This window comes from Benincasa hispida, chromosome 3 (assembly GCF_009727055.1).
Source record: "Benincasa hispida cultivar B227 chromosome 3, ASM972705v1, whole genome shotgun sequence".
Lineage (NCBI taxonomy): Eukaryota > Viridiplantae > Streptophyta > Magnoliopsida > Cucurbitales > Cucurbitaceae > Benincasa > Benincasa hispida.
In genome coordinates, this window is record NC_052351.1 from 23,932,631 (window position 1) to 23,950,321 (window position 17,691).

General features: G+C 35.5%; 2 protein-coding genes and 1 non-coding gene across 4 annotated transcripts; all 3 read left to right on the forward strand.

Annotated features, from left to right (window-relative positions):
* The first annotated feature begins 763 nt into the window (after window positions 1-763).
* LOC120073199 (haloacid dehalogenase-like hydrolase domain-containing protein At4g39970) lies at window positions 764-3,711 on the forward strand. The gene is made up of 11 exons (XM_039025882.1): window positions 764-1,289; window positions 1,390-1,483; window positions 1,826-1,870; window positions 1,969-2,019; window positions 2,335-2,409; window positions 2,494-2,527; window positions 2,861-2,916; window positions 3,013-3,072; window positions 3,179-3,238; window positions 3,377-3,423; window positions 3,513-3,711. The coding sequence occupies exons 1-11, from the start codon at window positions 931-933 to the stop codon at window positions 3,559-3,561; spliced, it is 930 nt and encodes a 309-aa protein (XP_038881810.1). The 5' UTR covers window positions 764-930; the 3' UTR covers window positions 3,562-3,711.
* Window positions 3,711-6,768, forward strand: LOC120073198 (linamarin synthase 2-like). 2 transcript variants are annotated; one of them, XM_039025881.1, is made up of 3 exons: window positions 3,711-3,850; window positions 4,131-5,274; window positions 5,513-6,768. In XM_039025881.1, exons 2-3 carry the CDS (start codon window positions 4,767-4,769, stop codon window positions 6,439-6,441), a joined length of 1,437 nt encoding a protein of 478 aa, XP_038881809.1. In that variant the 5' UTR covers window positions 3,711-3,850; window positions 4,131-4,766; the 3' UTR covers window positions 6,442-6,768. The 2 variants fall into 2 exon arrangements, with proteins under 2 accessions (XP_038881809.1, XP_038881808.1); XM_039025880.1 differs by having other exon boundaries at window positions 3,713-3,850; window positions 4,077-5,274.
* A 3,488-nt stretch (window positions 6,769-10,256) lies between these two features.
* TRNAY-GUA lies at window positions 10,257-10,348 on the forward strand. Its single transcript is given in 2 exon segments — window positions 10,257-10,293; window positions 10,313-10,348. It is a non-coding gene; the product is annotated as a tRNA-Tyr (tRNA).
* Window positions 10,349-17,691: the final 7,343 nt, after the last annotated feature.

Consider the following 17,691-nt stretch of genomic DNA (forward strand, 5'->3'; position numbering starts at 1 on the left):
TTGTACAAAAATAGGTACAATATAAGTCTAAGTATTTTTGTAAAAAAATCTTAATTAAAATTGTAATTTAAAGGATAATTTAACATGCTTAGAACAATTTGTCAAATGGATTAGAGTGCAATGAAAAAATGAGGTTAGATTGCTATCTTCTCAAATGTTTGATATGCGTGCCCAATCACAGGTGTATAGGGTATGCCTTTGACATGATACCCACATGAGAGTGTTACTATAACTATAACACCATTTATCATCTTCTACCAAATCCAAAGTTAAACATCTTCCACTTGCTAACATCAACATAGATGTAAGCTTGTAATACCAATCTCGTAATCTAAATCTCGATTTTTCATATATTAAAGATAGAAAAAATCACCCACTTTATATTGTGAGCAAAGTTTAAAATGTTGATGTCAACAGAAATATCAAGGTCTTAATTTTACAAAAATTTCGATGGAAATATCGATTTCGATTGATATTTCTAAAAAAATTATAAAAATTAAATATTCAATTAAAATTAATAAATAAACAACTTATGATTTTCAAACAAGGTAATACGTCTATTATTTATGCTAGTAGTATTTTGATGATTATTTTGTGTGTTTTGTACGATTTTTTGAAAATATCAATTCACCTCTAACATCGATGTCAAATTTATACAAATGTGAAATATCGATCAAAATAACGACGTAAATTAAGAAAAAAAATAATGAAACCCATAACTAAAATTATTATCATATCCACCTAAAAGCTCAGAGCATTGTGAGAGAGAGGGCTCATCGCTCACCAATAATCCCTTCATAGTGAACTTGTGACCAAGTGATAAGAGTAGAAGAGGAACAGATTCATTGTTGAGGTCTATAACGGTTGCAAAATCCGTTAAGTTGCCGGGAGCATTCCGCGCCACAGAAACTCAGAGTCTGTCTCAGAGCAATGGCGAGCATCACTACAATGCTCGTTCGTCCCAATCTAATGCCCTCTTCTTCCGATCTGGTTTCCCCTCCTCTCCGTCGATCTCTTCCTCCCGCAGCTATCCGCTTCCGGACCTCCAGAAAATCCACCACTCATAAACGTTTCCCCCTTTCAGTCTCAGCTGCTTTACAAGCTCTAATATTCGACTGCGATGGGGTGATCCTTGAGTCCGAGCACTTGCACCGCCAAGCATATAACGATGCGTTTGCACATTTTGACGTTCGTTGTCCGAATTCGACGTCAGAGCCTCTTAATTGGAGCATCGAGTTCTACGACGAGCTCCAGAACCGCATTGGTGGCGGTAAACCTAAAATGCGATGGTATTGTTCTCGTTTTATCATTTCTACTGTTATTGTTAGTAATATGTTTTGTGTTTGTTCACGGCGGCTTATTGGTGGTTTGTGTTTTGGCATCCGTTAGGTACTTCAAGGAGAATGGATGGCCATCTTCAACGATCTTCGAGAAGGCTCCGGAAGATGATGAGGACAGAGCAAAGTTGATTGATATTCTTCAGGCATATTCATTATTTCCTTACTTACATTGATACTGTTGTTATCTTGAAGTGATGCTGATGTAATTATCCTTTGGCCACTAGGCTATGCGCGCATCCTTATTTTGTGTTAGTTTAATATAATGGGCTATCTTAGTATCTGATTCTTTTTATGCTAGATTAGTATGGTACATATGTAATGTTCAAGCGTACTTGTGCATTCCAAGGAAAATATTAGTATTGGCATAGGCTTATCTGTTTAAACTGATATATTGCTTCGAAGGCTGTGATCCTTAAGCAAGTTCGTGACACACTTTGTGCTTTGATTCTCTGAGATTTTATGATGCCCTTTCTTTGATCTTGTAGGATTGGAAAACGGAAAGATACAAAGAAATAATCAAATCTGGAACTGTAAGCAAATAATTAGGCTTCATTGATATCATTTATGCAACTTTTACAAATTGCGGTTCTTGAATGGCTTGTAACACAGATTGCTTTCACTCTACCAGGTGAATCCCAGGCCTGGAGTACTAAGATTGATGGATGAGGCAAAGTCTGCCGTAAGTAATTGAAGTTAGCAATCTCATGCTTTTTCTTTGTATGAAGTTCCAAAATTTGAATTATCTTATCTCATTTGGGAAGATATCATCTTACAATTACCTACTACTGTTTTTTTGCTTAATATCATCTATGGTGGTTCAATCCCTAAAACATGTGCCAATGAGTTGGCGCATTTCTCTGTTCATTTCATCATTAACCTATTTTATAATATTTCTTTGCGTCATCTCATTTAATCTGTACGTGTGTCATTGACTCATTACTTAATTTTCTTCTGCATATGAATATTTAAGGTAAAATATTATAATGTTTTGTAGGGCAGGAAACTTGCTGTATGCTCTGCAGCTACCAAAAGTTCAGTTATTCTTTGCCTTGAAAATTTTATTGGAATTGTAAGCCTTCAGACTTTGTTTAATATATTCAGAATCAAATTGTCCTTATCGAGGTAATTATTTAATGTGCTTCTCTGATTTTAGGATCGGTTTCAAAATCTTGATTGCTTCCTTGCTGGTAAGCTTACTGCTTTTCTCGTGTAATACTTTCTCATGGTATGTATGACTACCGTGCACTATTCTTGTCCATTACATGAAGTATGCCTAATAAAAAGCAAGGACAAAACTGAAAGCATGTGGGTGAGGGTGATAAGCTTGAAAGAATATATTAGAGCCTTTGCTGTAGGATAATTGAATGTCCATCCATGCAGTGAGTGAATTACAAACGGTTTCCTTTGTCCTGTTTTATAGCCGATAGGTTTGCCTTAAAAATCAACGATGATATCCATTTGTTTCTGTTCAGTTGGTCCTGCTAGTCAATTGATTTTTAGATTGTTTTGTTTATTTGTAGGTGATGATGTGAAGGAAAAGAAGCCTGATCCATCCATTTATATAACAGCTTCAAAAGTAACTAATACGTAGTTAATGACTTCCAAAACTTCTCTTCACATGTAGCGGGAATGCATTGTTATTTTAACTGTAACGTATTCCTAATCCTTGCAGAAGCTGGGCGTGTCAGAAAAAGATTGTCTAGTGGTTGAGGACAGTGTCATTGGCTTGCAGGTATATCAATTGTCCTTTAGCTATTATGTTATCAATTGAGAACTTCAAGAATGAAAACCAAAATTTCTATATAAAAATCATCTCAAAACTTTGTTTGCATTTTTAGGCTGCTACAAAGGCTGGAATGCAGTGTGTCATAACCTACACAACTTCCACAGCTAACCAGGTAAGAATGTGCTGCGAAGGTTATGTGTTATGTTCCCAGACGCCTAATAGAATCGAATGCATTCTGTTTTCCCTTGTCTGAAATCTTAGCCAAGTATATCCCTGATGGGCTGACACTATCTCAATTTATTGAAATTAGGATTTTAAAGAAGCGATAGCAACCTATCCAGACTTGAGTGACGTAAGGTACGTAAGCTAAGTTTCTCTATCACGTTTTCTTCTCCATTTAATCACTTGCCATAATTCTAATTTCTACCTTGGCACCATAAATGCAGATTGAAGGACTTAGACTCTCTACTACAAAACGTTGCCACGACAAGATAGAAAGTTGGTCACAACACTGAATTGATTAGAAAACCAAGAGCTTCCATGAAATTTTTTGCTGCTGATATTGTTTTGGCATTTCCACATCGTACAGGTGTACATGTATATTTGAATGGCAAGATTTAATAATAAATATATTTTTTCCAATCATCTTCCGTAATAGGAAAGTATACATTTTGAATGCACTGCCAGAAGAGGCATCATAAGATGCCGTTGTTTAGGCATTGTCTGTTGGTCGACGGTCAAGTTTGGTTGATGCAAGAGGAGCTGGATTTGTCAACCTTCTCAGGTGCCCAACTAATTCTCCTTCTTGCATATACTTATCAGGCATTTGACTTTTCCAATTTTATTGCTTTAAGATCTCAAGTGAATGCATGGTGTTTTTAGTGGCTAACTGTACAAGCCATATCAAGTTCTGGAGTAGTAGCAAGTCCATATCAGATTGTCATGGTTTCACTTTCCTTCTGTTCCTGTTTTCTCCCATCATTTTCTTTTCTTTTTTTTTGGTGAGAAAGAGGACTGAGAATGGGGCTTGATTGGTGGTGGACCTGGTGGTATATCAATAACAGAAAGCTGTTCAACTGAATTAACAAATGATGAAGCCGCGAATTTAATGGAAGAGGGCTGGAAACTAGATATAATACTCTACGTTTCTCCCGGAATCCTCGGCCAGCGTAACAGCAAATTTTATTGACTCATAACCGAAGAATTAGACTCGTATGGCCCAAATACCGTCCATTCCCAGCGTGGCGTTTAAGTATCCACCGCATGGGTCTTGGTGCAGGATAAAACCGCATGCCATCTGGCTGATATGATTTATGCAGCCTTGAGTCGATATATCATAGTTGCATTGATAAAATTCAGTTGAACTCAAGATGATTATCATCAGGACTTATGGTACGTTGGTAAATAATTCATCACTACAAGGACAAAAGTATCTGGACCCTAACTTTGGTTTATCTATGCCTTTTGCGGCACACGTATTGTCTCGAGTATGTGGAAGAGACAAGAATGGACTAGATGGGATTATTTAATTCGATGTTCTAGGGAAAACAATGGTGGAAGAAGACTTTGCTTATTCGTATAATCCATTCAATCCTTGTCGTCAAATTGACACATGGCCTGATGAATTATTATACTATGATAACACGAAGCATAGTTCTTCGAAATTGAGCTCTTGAATTTTTTCATCTTCGTTGATCGAGATGAGCAAGTCAGTGGCCGATAAACCTCATGCAGTGTGCATCCCATATCCAGAGCAAGGGCACACGTTGCCTCTTCTGCAATTAGCCAAGCTTCTCCATTCAACTGGTTTCCACATAACCTTTGTCATCCCCGAGTTCTATCACGACCACATAAAACAGTCCCATGGACCTAATTTCGTGAAAGGCTTGTCCGATTTTCAATTCCGGACCATACCAGACGGGTTGCCTCCATCTGAACGTAAAGCCTCCCCAGATGTTCCGACGCTCTGTGATTCAACTAGGAGAAATCTTTTGAACCCATTCAAACAGTTGGTGGCTGGGTTGAATTCTTCGGTGGAGGTGCCTTCAGTGACTTGTATAATTGCTGATGGGGTCTTGAGCTTTGCTATAAAAGCTGCTGAGGAGCTGGGGATTCCAGAGATTCAGTTTTGGACTGCTTCTGCTTGTGGCTTCATGGGGTATCTGCATTTTGATGAGCTTGTTCGAAGAGGAATTTTGCCGTTCAAAGGTATATGAACTTTCCTGGAGCTTTTACAGTTTTATCATGTATTGTCATTCCCATAATTTGATATAGTGGTACTAAACTAGTTAAAAATTTGTTGATGATTATTGTTTGGTAAATGTTAGATATAATATAACCAAGGACGTATTGCGTTTGAATTTGACCAGGACAAAAAACTATTATCTTATCTGTAAATCCTGCTTTAAACTTATTTATCCCTGATAATGACCATATTTTTTACCAGATGAAACATTTTTGAGTGATGGTTCACTTGACACTTCCGTCGATTGGATCCCGGGAATGAAAAACATCCGCCTGAGAGACCTCCCAAGCTTCATCAGAACTACAAACATAGATGACACAATGTTTGATTTCATGGGGTCGGAAGCCCGAAACTGCATGAGATCTTCTGCTATCATCTTCAACACATTCGACGAGCTTGAACATGATGTGTTAGAAGCAATTTCAGCAAAGTTTCCCCAAATATACACAATTGGTCCCTTATCCTTGCTAAGCAGAGAAGCTACTGAAAGCCATTTGAAGCCATTAAGGTTGAGTGTGTGGAAGGAAGACCAGCAATGCCTGGAGTGGCTCGATACACAGGCCCCCAAATCTGTTGTATATGTAAGTTTTGGCTGCATAACCACGATAACAGACCAAAAGTTACGAGAATTTGCATGGGGACTGGCAGAGAGTAAGCAGTCATTTTTGTGGGTACTGAGGCCTGACATGGTATTGGGTGATTCCGCTATTTTACCTGAAGATTTCTTAGAAGAGACGAAGAACCGGGGATTTCTAACAAGTTGGTGTCCGCAAGAGCAAGTTCTGGCACACCCATCGGTTGGGGCTTTTTTGACTCACTGTGGTTGGAATTCTACTTTGGAAGCCTTATGTGGGGGTGTGCCATTGATTTGCTGGCCATTCTTTGCAGATCAACAACCAAATACTCGATATGCTTGCGTCAATTGGGGGATTGGCATGGAATTGAACAACGACGTAAGACGCATAGACATTATAGCAATTCTGAAGGAAATTATGGAAGGAGGCAAAGGCACGGAGTTGCGGCAAAATGCTGTTGAGTGGAAAAAGAGAGCAGATAAAGCAACTGCTATCGGTGGTTCATCCTATAGTAATTTCAATAGGTTGATTAAGGAACTCTTTCATGCTAGGTAGTTAGCTTATGCTAATTAGTCATGAAGAGAAAAACACTGCAGAGGTTAGTTTATATTTGCCGTTGGATTACGATCCAGATTTTTCACGCTTTGCACGCAACCAATTGTTTTTGCAAATGGGGAATGTTCATTTCATTGCCCTTACGCTCAGTACAGTGCATTGAAAAATGTAAACAACAGCGAATGTGTTGTCACGAGGCCATTACATTGGTCTCATTTTCGTAACAATTGAATGTAGGTTTGGAAATCTTCCTCTTCTTTCATAACCACTTGTGTAAATTCGAGATACTTTCACAATTTTTCTTTTATACTAAAAATGTTTCAAAATGGTAAGTCATGTTGTAGTGACTTCACCCAATAATTCCTTGTTCTCTCTCCTAGGGTTATCTTCTTGGAACTGTCATTACGAGGAGTTGTTCTGTCTTCAGTTGCACAACATGATGCAGAAAGAAAGTTTCTTCATTAGCTGCTCTCCGTCTTCTTAGCCCTTAGGTCATAAATAAATATTACTCATTTCCTTAAGAAAGAAATTAAAGATTCGATAATGTTAGTTGTCAGAAAACAAATGGCGTAACATCATATGTTCCGTGCCCTAGCATAAAAATTCAGAATTAAGAAATCAAAGTAGAAAGTGGGCAATAGTTTAGGGACAATAATTGCGAAAGGACAAAAAAAAAAAAAAAAAAAAAAAACCTTATTAGTTCCCGAATTTTCTAAAATAAGTGTGTTTGATCTAATTATTCATTTTAGTCATAAGTTTTCAATAATAGGTTTAAAAAGTTCTCTTCATTAAAATTAACAAATCTGTCAAAATAGATTATTTAAATGTTGACGTGACTTGTTGACTAAGTTGATGATTGGATTATTTATTTTTAATTTTTATTTAAAAAGTACTTTCTAAAAAAAATCTCATACTTTATGACCTAATTGAGATTCTAAGACACAATGAAACGTCTTGTTCAAACCAACCCTTGCGAAAAAAACTATTCTTCATTGGATCAATGAAGCTTCATCCAACGCTGAAACTTCAACGACTGATGAACGCCTGCTGATTTTGACCAATTTCGAGTAAAAGCAGATCAATATTTATCGTTGTTCATTGTCTAGGCGAAGCATGTTGATCACCACAATCTACATTTTTTTTTCCGATGCTTCGACTACCCTTCCATTTGTTCAGTGTTCAATAACCTACTATTAGAGATAAGTGAAAATAACATACACAATTATTTTAAGGCCTTGTTGTGACTTTTGTTTTCAGTTTGGTTTAAAATTCGGTGCTTGAAATTTTAGGATAAAACTACAATGATTCCTAATACTTTTCTAACCAATAAGAAAAGTCATATGTTGATGTTCGGAATTTTTTATTGCAGATCTATGATTTATTCGATATCAGATTTCACTTCAATGAAAATTATTTTTCATCCTATAATAGTGTACAGTGGGGGGGGGAAAAGAGATAATTATGAGGGGGAAAGAGATAATTATGAAGAATTTAGAAACTGATATGTTGTTGAGTTGAAGTCAATAATGAATAAAAATGAGATACACAACTCAAAATTTTTTTAATATGTAAAACCGGGACTTACTCTTCAAACTGGAATGATACCCATATTCACGGACGATGATATTTTGGAGATGGTTTCTTTAGTTAGTGACAAAAGGATGATGCATGTGTATGTTGAACACGATCCAAATGAGAAAGCCTTTGATATTGAACACTCTAATGCAGAAGATAGAATTTACTTAATTGATATGCACAATAACTTTGATTTTGTATAGCAGTAAGACCATTTTGTTATGGTCTGAATTAAAGTTTGTTCTTTTATTGCAAAAGAAGAAAATTTCAAAGACAGCTCAATACATTTTGACTTGTACATATATTTCAATTTCAGTACATTTTGTTAACATCCAAAGTATACCATTCAAATATCGTTAAAACTACGATAACAATCCAATGAATCTTCTTCGTCTAACTCGAGCTTCACGAAAAATAAACTCAACTTCATGTCATTTCTGTCTTTTGTCTCTTGAAGTTACTTCACGAGACGAACCTCACGAAAAATGAACTCAACTTCACGTCATTTCTGTATTTTGTCCCATGAAGTTTGTCTTGTGAAGTTCACGAGAAATGAACTCAACGAACTCAACTTCACTCTTTTGTCTCGCGAAGTTCGTCTGTGAAGTTACTTCACAAGATAAACTTCACGAGCAATGAATTCAACGAATTCAACTTCACTCTTTTGTCTCGCGAAGTTCGTCTGTGAAGTTACTTCATAAGACGAACTTCACGAGAAATGAACTCAACTTCATGTCATTTCTGTCTTTTGTCTTGTGAAGTTCATCTCGTGAAATTATTTCACGAGACGAACTTCACGAAACAAATCACAGAACACCAGCAATAACTTTCCCACGAGACAAACCACGCTCAATCCGAATCCATATAAGAGTTTCAGTGGTTAGAATTAGATTTAATCCACCGAGAATCTACCCATTAATCCAAAATTTTAGTCTCTAAAATGTATTTAGATAGTTCAAACTCACAAATTGAAATTTATAGGCTATGGAGAATTTGATTTTAGACCATTTGTGGTCAGTGAACAAGCAATGAACAAAGAACAAGCGTATTGTGGATCGTATGCATCTCTGATACTCGTGCCAGTGAACGAGCGATAAGCAAACAGAAAATAAGATTTTTTGGATTTTGTGTTCACGTTGTTAGTTGTTTTAGGGCTCAAATTGGTTTTTTTTTTTTTTTTTTTTACTTTTCAAAAAATTTAAATCCAAATCGTCAACTTAGTCAGTAAACCACATCAATATATAAATAATCTACTTGGACAAATAATGATTAATTTGAAACTTCAGAGACCAAACACACCTATTCTAAAAAATTTGGACTAAAAAAAATATTTTCCCCTTAAATATAATTTTGAAATTTTATAACAATTGAATCTTCTAACCATTCTCTTAATTTCCGTATATGTTGTCTAAAATTAATTCTTTTAACATTTGTGGTCTTGTATATACTCTTTATCTTAAATGTTGCAAAATGAATAAATCATCCCTCAATTATAAGTCTAATTAGTTGAATTGTTGTGATTTAATTCAATCTTTATTTATCTCTATAAAATTTGGAAATTATAGTATTGATCATTTTATATATATATATATATATATATATATATATATGTCAAAGTGAGTATAACTTAATTCACATACGAGTGTGTTAGTAACATAAAGTCTATGGTTCGAATCTCCCTATCTATAATTGTACTAAAAAAAAATTTATTTTCATGTTGATGTTGAGCATGAACTACCATCATAATTTAAGAAAACAAGAAGTAAGAAAAATGGTCTGTGTACAAATAGTTGGGTGTTTTGTGAAATTTACAATATTTAAGATTTTAATTGCAAGAATTATGTAAGTAAGGAGTTCTTAATTATATTAAAAGTTCTAGCGTGTAATTATAGTAACAATCTCAGATTGAAGTTCTAAGCATCTATATTTCAAAGATAGAAAATTGAACACTATAAAATTGATAAAAAATAAGAAGATTAAAAAAAAAAAAAATCAATTATTTATTAATTTATTTTGGTGGTGGTGGTGGTTGTGTTGTGCCGGCCCTTTTTTTGTCTCTCTTTTATTTTTTAAGCAGGACGTGACCGTCGTTTGTGATGGAAGTGTTGCTGACCTTTACTCAATTAAAAACTACAATCATCTCTGTTTCTATTTATTTAGTTATTTTAATCGTACTTTCTTGCATCTTTTCATTGCAAAATTTTGAAATTTATTATTAATGCTATTTGAATAACAACGATCCGACCTTAGCTCAGTTGGTAGAGCGGAGGACTGTAGTTGGTCACATTAGCCAGAAATCCTTAGGTCGCTGGTTCGAATCCGGCAGGTCGGATTTTTTTTTCCCCTCCTTTCTTTTTTCTTTCTTTCCTCAAAATTATGCCTGATTTACAATTTCATTTTTAAGTCCATTAAGTTTTAAACTTGCTTTAAAAAAACATAATTAAGAGGATGATCAAAATGATTAATCTTAAACTCAGGGCTAATCTTTTAGTTAAAAAAATATTTTTGTCCTTAGACTTTTATTGGAGTAAAAATTTAGTTTTTGAACTTTAATCGAGAATGTTTTAATTCTTGAAATTTTAAATTTATAATAATTTAATCCTTAAAATCAATTATTAAGAGGTTAAATTATTACAAAATTTGAAAGTGCAGAGATTAAATAATATCAACTAAAGTTCAAAAAATAAATTGTTATTTTTATGAAAGTTTAGTGTCCAAAAATATTTTTTAACCTATAATTTTAAAAATTAAGAATAAGAATAGAACCAACTCAAAAACTTTAGAAACTAAAATAAAACTTCATGAAATTTTAGGACCATTATTTTAATCGTGGAGTCTTTCCCCTTCCACTTCATTCATTTCATATATTTTTATTTTTAACTTTGTGTACGTTTTAACTATATTTTTGAGCTTTTAAGTTTTGTTTTAAAAAACCCTCAAGAGTGAATGTGCTAAAAAAAACCTCTTATCCCTTAGAAGATGTACTGTATGTTATATATACATCAATTATCTTGTCAATTTACATGTGGAATTGTAAATATGGACACCCTTCTAATTTGTACACAATAATTGACGTGTAAATGTCATATTTCAATGGGAAAAACTCTTAAGATGTATTTTTTGTATCAAATTTCAAAGTTTAAAGATGATAATTTGTAAAGTTACGATATTATAAAAAAAATTAAGATGTAATTTGCACATATATATACACACACACATTAGACAAACAACAAAAGACAAACCCAAACCAATCACTCCCCTTCAAGCAAAAAGGAAATTGATAAGATATGCAAACACGTCGAATTTCATGTCAATTGGAATTCAGATGGGTGTCTATGTTGGTGAGTGACCGTTTGTCACATTTCATATGTATAGGTGGCAAAGAGGAAAATGTTCAAAATGTACTATAGGGGGAGCCATGGTGTCAACTCTTCACTACCCTTGGGCCTTATGGCCTAAGTGGAATTGAAACTTGAGCATTCCTTAAAGCTGATCATAATCATGGGTGAATCATGGTGCCGCACGATAGGAGAAGTACGACCATGAAATTTAGTATCAGAGCCACTCTTTTTTAGTGGAGTTGGATAAGACAGAGAGAAAGAAACCCAAGGGTGAATTGAAGACTTCACAATTGCATCAAGAGTGCTAGTTTGGCAAGACAGATGTGAGTCAGTATCAAAGACAATGTGTGGGTTGAAGGAAGATTTCGCCATTGAGGGAAACCTGTCTCGTCAGGAAGTAAGAACCAAGCTCATTTGCCAAGAGTTTGGGTATTCCGTAAGAAGAAGCACAAAAGGTGTACTAGGTAGGATGCCTTTGAAAAAACCATTACCACCAGAGGGATAGTGCTATTGGTTACAAGAAGAAGAACTGAGGGTTAGAGAGAAATGCATCGATCAAGTGCATTTGTGTATCAAGAATCTGTATGGACGAACATCATGGCTGGCAGAGCCAAGTGCTTGGGAAGCAACTTGCAAGAATGAGTTGTTGTCTTGTGAGAATGCTCCCTTTATGTGGAGTACGTGTGTCCCTTAAGTCATTCCACATGCCTAAGTGAGGTGTCTTTACAATTGTTGGGGCCAGTGTGTTGGGATTGGTGTCCTAATTCTCCCGGAGTCTCGTTGTTTTGTAAAGATACACATTGTTTAATGAATAAAATAATTGTTATTTAATTTTGGCATTTACTTATATCCAATAAACAAAGCTCCTTGGTTATCTTATGTGAACTTAAGCATGTATATGTGATATACAAGTAAATCATGCCTTAAGTGATAACCTAAATAGGTCTGTAGTACAAAGATTAAGGTGGGATACCTGATCCTGGTGACACTACGGATACGGCCCTCTTTGTAGAGGTTTACAAGTGTTGGTAGATCTTGACCATTCATGTGGAGACGTACGAGCGGGGGTGTCCTATACAAAGAGTTTGTATAAGATTTGGACCACAAGATGACTAGATTCTGTATATAACGCCGTTGATACTAGAGACTTGCATCTCACCTAAACGACCATAGGTGACACGACCTCAATTCTGATTAGTATGGGTGAGAGTGGCCAGATTGCCAACTCAACATGCCTACCTTTTTGGGGACTTGTCTGATCTGGGAGCTGGAAACTCAATCTACAAGATGGAATTTACTCATTTTCCGAAGCAGGAATAAGTAGAGAGATTGCTCCCTTAAAGACTGATTCTGGGGCTTGAACATAGTGGCCACAACTTCTCTTTAGAAGAGAAGACTCAGTCATAGTAGGACTATGACTTATATTCATTAGAGGAATCAGTGGTACTTAAGGAGACAAATATAACTATAGGGGCATAATAGTTATTGGCCTAACTGTACTTACGAGCGATCTATGAAGGGTTGTCGCACTACTGATTGGTTAAAATGGACACATAATATATCTGTAGTAAAGAGAGTGCAGCTGTCAGTCTTTAGTGGAGTGCCTGGCAGTTAATGGATGGTGGATCCCGTGACTAAAGAGTTTAATCAGTTATTCACGTACCGTTGGAGCTTGGAGCTACAGGTTCATAAGGTCCCCTTGGTAGCTCAATGGATTCAATTAAGGATCAGTTCTTGGTGTTGATTTGAAATATTCAAATTGACAAGAGTTATTTTGATTATATATGATATAATCGGTATGATGTATACATCTAGTGGAGGATTGATGTAAATGAGATTTACATTAAGTACCATGGAATAGAAAAAGAACTATGATTTATATGTTTCATGAGATGAAATATTAAAACTATAGGTTATAAATATAGTATGATAAGTTGGTTATTATTTATGTTTATAATAATATTAATTATTGGATAATTAATTCTTTTTCTTTTAAATACCAAAGTAGTAGGTGGTTATTGAATCATGGTAACCATGAATTTAAAAGGAAAATGGTTTTCCTATTTTGAAAAGAGGTTTTTACAAAACGATTGAAATGGTTTTTGTGTTTTCTCTTCGCGCAAAAGAAACTCACGAAGTCATCAAGTAAATTTGGATTTACTAAACGACGGCTGGGCGAGCTAAACGATCGTGCAGTGACGAGCTAAACGATCGTGCAGTATTTACTAAATGATCGCATAGTTTTGTTAGACGATCGTTGGCCCAAGGTAAACGATCGTGTAGTGTCTGTAGACGATAAACCGAGCTAAACAATAGACTAAAAGATTGCATAGCTTTTGCTAAACGATCGCTTAGCTTTATCTAAACGATTGGGCATTGACCTATACGATAGGTCTCTGCCATCTCCCACTTGCTTGGTCATGTACACGATCGTTGTTTCCTCCTTCGTCTGCCTCATACCAAGTCTGAACAGAGCCCACCCTCTGGATTCTCACACTGAGAATACCAAAGTCTCCTTGTTGGTGGTGTCAGACTCAACTCGACACCGTCGAGGTTTTCTGGAGGCCGTTCGTGGTGTTGTGGAGGTCGTTCGTCTTGTTGAGAAGTTCGTGGCCGAGGCGATCGTTGAGGACGAGTGAGAAGAGTTCGTGACCGAGGAGATCGTTGAGGACGAGCACGAAGTTTTCGTGTTGTGTTCGTGCAGTGTTGCGATCATGTAGATCGAGTGTTCGTGGTCACTATTGTTCGAGTGGTCGCACAACGGAGTGTGGAGATGCTTCTGCCTATGTGCGTAGAGTTTTACTCTCTGTTCCTTTGCATTTTTCATGCTGTAATTTCTGTATGAATTGTATAAACATTTGTTTGAAGTCGACTGTAAATGTATTGTTCATTTATGATTGTAATTTGGAATAGTCTTGTTCCGCTGCTCAAGGAAATCTTAGAATCTGATTTTCTTCAAAAAGTGGATCAAGTTTTAGTATATAGCCAAAATGGTCTATAAGTATATGGACGAGATTTGGTATATAGCCATCCTGGTGACACTATTGGTGTGATCCACTCTGTATACTGATACAAATGATGTGATCCCAAAATCATTCATGTGGAGACATGTGAGCGGAGGCATCCTATGCAAAGGATGTTTGCATTAGACCGGACCACAAAATAGTCACTTTTCTTTATAATGATCGTTTACTATTAAAACTAACTATTTCAAATTCAATGACCTGGGGTAACTCGATCTTAATTTTGAGCTAACTATGAACTCTTGTTTATTCAAGATTATCCTTTGATCTGCATAGGTAAGAGTAGTTCAACAATACTGCTCAATAAGCCTCCCATTTTGGGGATAAGACCGGATAGATAACTAGAGATATAGTCCTACAAGATGGAATCTACTCCTATCCAATTTAGGGTTAGTAGATATGTTATTCCCTTAAGTACTGACTCCTGGTTTTGAATAAATAGGTCCCACCCTCTCATGGTCGAGAGAGATATGGTTTATTAGTTGGACTATAAACCAATTGTTCAATAGAGGATTAGTGGAAGCTTAAGGAGCAAAATGTATTTACAGGGGTAAAATGTAATTTTGACCTAGCTGTAAATACGAACAATCTGTGAAAGGTCGACTTACTGATTATGGTTAAAGTGGACAAAAATATATCTATAGTGAGGAGAATGCAACTGTCGAGCTATAGTGGTGTGTCTTGGTAGTTAACGAATATTGATTAATTCGGTTTAAAGAGTTTAGTCAATTAATCTCAAATCGTTGGAGTTCATGATTGTAGGTCCATAAGGTCCCTTTACTAGCTCGTAAAATTACTCCTTGGATTAGTGAATTGAGTGTTTTGAAACGTTCAAAATCAAAATTAGGGTTTTGAATTTGAAGTGTTCAAATTCAATTTAGGGTTTGGTTAATTTTATTTGATATAATTAAACGTTTATATTTATCAAAATTAAACATATTCAGAGAGATTAAAATATTAACATGAATAGGATCCATGTATCAAATAGGTGTTTAATTAATTTAATATTTGATATTAAATTATTATTTAAATAAAACATTTTCAATTTTGTAAAATTAAAATTTAGATTTGAATTTTTAACTAAATTTGATTTTGGTGAAAATTTAACGAAAATTGAAAATGAAAAAGTTTTTTTTTTTTTTTTTTTAAATTTAGAAATTGGAAAATTCCAAGATAGTGGAATTTTCCAATTTTAAATTTGTGTGTGTTAATCCTAAATTAAACATCTATCCCACTTGACTATTGCTTTTTGAGGTGTCCTTGTAACGACCTGACCCTCTAGGACTCAAGTTAGGCCATTACTAAATACATGCATGCATGAAACTTAAAACGACACCCTTTTATGGTGAAATAAATGCTAAATAAATAAGATAAGTTCAAAAGTCCTTCATTAAATTCAAATATTAAAAACAAACAATAGGGTACCCATAAATCATAAATGATAATAAATAAGTCTAAAAAAAATTCTTAATAGTAAGTTTCAAACATCAAAACTGAAAGTTAGATTTCTCATGAGCGGAAGCATAAAACTGGTCCGAGTGGCTCGATCAAGAACTCCGCTTGTCAATCACCGGTGCATCTCTACCTTTACCTGAAACAACAACATAAGAAGGGATGAGTATAAAATACTTAGTAAGTAACCTCACTGCTAGGATCAAGCTACGCATCTATGTCCTCTAGATACCTACCTTTGGTGGAACATATAAACTGCTCTAGTCCTCATGGGACACATACATACATGAAAAGCTTATTTCTATCCTACTGTAGTTAAGTATGCCCACTACCTCTAGTAAGTCTCGTAGGACCTACAACCTCTGGTGAATCCCAAAGGAAACACAACCCCTGGTGAGTCCCGAAGGAAACACAACCCCTAGTGAGTCTCGAAGGAAACACAAACCTTGGTGAGTCCCGAAGGAAACACAACCCCTGGTGAGTCTCAAAGGAAACACAACCCCTAGTGAATCTTGAAGGAAACACAACCCTTGGTGAATCCTAAAGGAAACACAACCCCTCTGGGTGAATCCCGAAGGAAACACAATCTCTGGTGAATCTCGAAGGAAATACAACATCTAATGGACATTTAACTAATCAGTAAAGACACTATCACAGTCTCAACATCACAAGTATCACAACATGGTTCTACAACATACATATATACCTCAACATCATGGCTCTACAACATGCATATATGCCTCAATAGCCCATATCAAATACAACATCAGTGAATCAAGTATCATCTCATATTAGCATGCAAGTATCTACGTGTATAAATAAATCTTTCGGATTTTCATACAAGAACATATATTGGTCATACTATACTATTCGTCTATCATGCTATCGTTTTGTCATAATATTCATCTATCATGCTAGCATATATCTAGTGTCTGGCCCGTGGGCAGTTCCAGTAGTAAGATTACTTACCACAAATCGTAAGTCTAAATATTTACTTCCAAGCAACTACTCGATAATGAAACACAAATTAAACCTACAACATAAACCTAAGATTTAATTCACACTAAGGCCTAATTCCACCCATCAATTCGTACCATGAACCCCAANATGAAATATTAAAACTATAGGTTATAAATATAGTATGATAAGTTGGTTATCATTTATATTTATAATAATATTAATTATTGGATAATTAATTATTTTTCTTTAATAACCAAATGAATGGGTGGTTATTGGATTCATGGTAACTGTGAGTTTAAAAGAAAAATGGTTTTCCTAATTTTAGAATGATTTACAAACTGTTGAAAAGTTTTCGTAAAAAGTTTTTTGAGTTTTCTCTCTCGGGCAAAAGAAACTCATGTAGTCGTTAAGTAAATACGGATTTACTAAATGACGGCTAGGGCGAGCTAAACGATCATGCAGTGGGGAGCTAAACGATCGCACAATATTTACTAAACGATCGCATAGTTTTACTAGACGATCGCTTGCCCAAAATAAATGATCAAGTAGTGTCTGTAGGCGACAGACCGAGCTAAACAATGAGCTAAACGATCCCATAGCTTTTGCTAGACGGTCACTTAGATTTATCTAAACGATTGGGCATCGACCTATACGATAGGTCTCCACCATCTCCCACTTGCCCAATGGTGTACACGATCGGTGTTTCCTCCTTCGTCTGTCTCATACCAAGTCCGAACAGAGTCCACCCTCTAGATTCTACATGATTAATTACCAAACAATTGCTAATTTCCTGAAGTCTATTATGACTGACATTTCTGTTGGCAATGAAAGATGATTTGTTCCATGCTACTTGACTTTGAGTATTTTCATGCCATTAGAGCCAGGAGAAGAGAGAAACA

Excerpts from the sequence above, each read along its gene's own strand:
- LOC120073199 (XM_039025882.1), top strand. The coding sequence starts at position 931 with ATGGCGAGCATCACTACAATGCTCGTTCGTCCCAATCTAATGCCCTCT. Across the intron at positions 1,871-1,968 it reads AAATAATCAAATCTGGAACT|GTGAATCCCAGGCCTGGAGT; the intron begins GTAAGCAAATAA and ends TCACTCTACCAG. Across the intron at positions 2,020-2,334 it reads TGGATGAGGCAAAGTCTGCC|GGCAGGAAACTTGCTGTATG; the intron begins GTAAGTAATTGA and ends AATGTTTTGTAG.
- LOC120073198 (XM_039025881.1), top strand. The coding sequence starts at position 4,767 with ATGAGCAAGTCAGTGGCCGATAAACCTCATGCAGTGTGCATCCCATAT. Across the intron at positions 5,275-5,512 it reads AGGAATTTTGCCGTTCAAAG|ATGAAACATTTTTGAGTGAT; the intron begins GTATATGAACTT and ends ATTTTTTACCAG.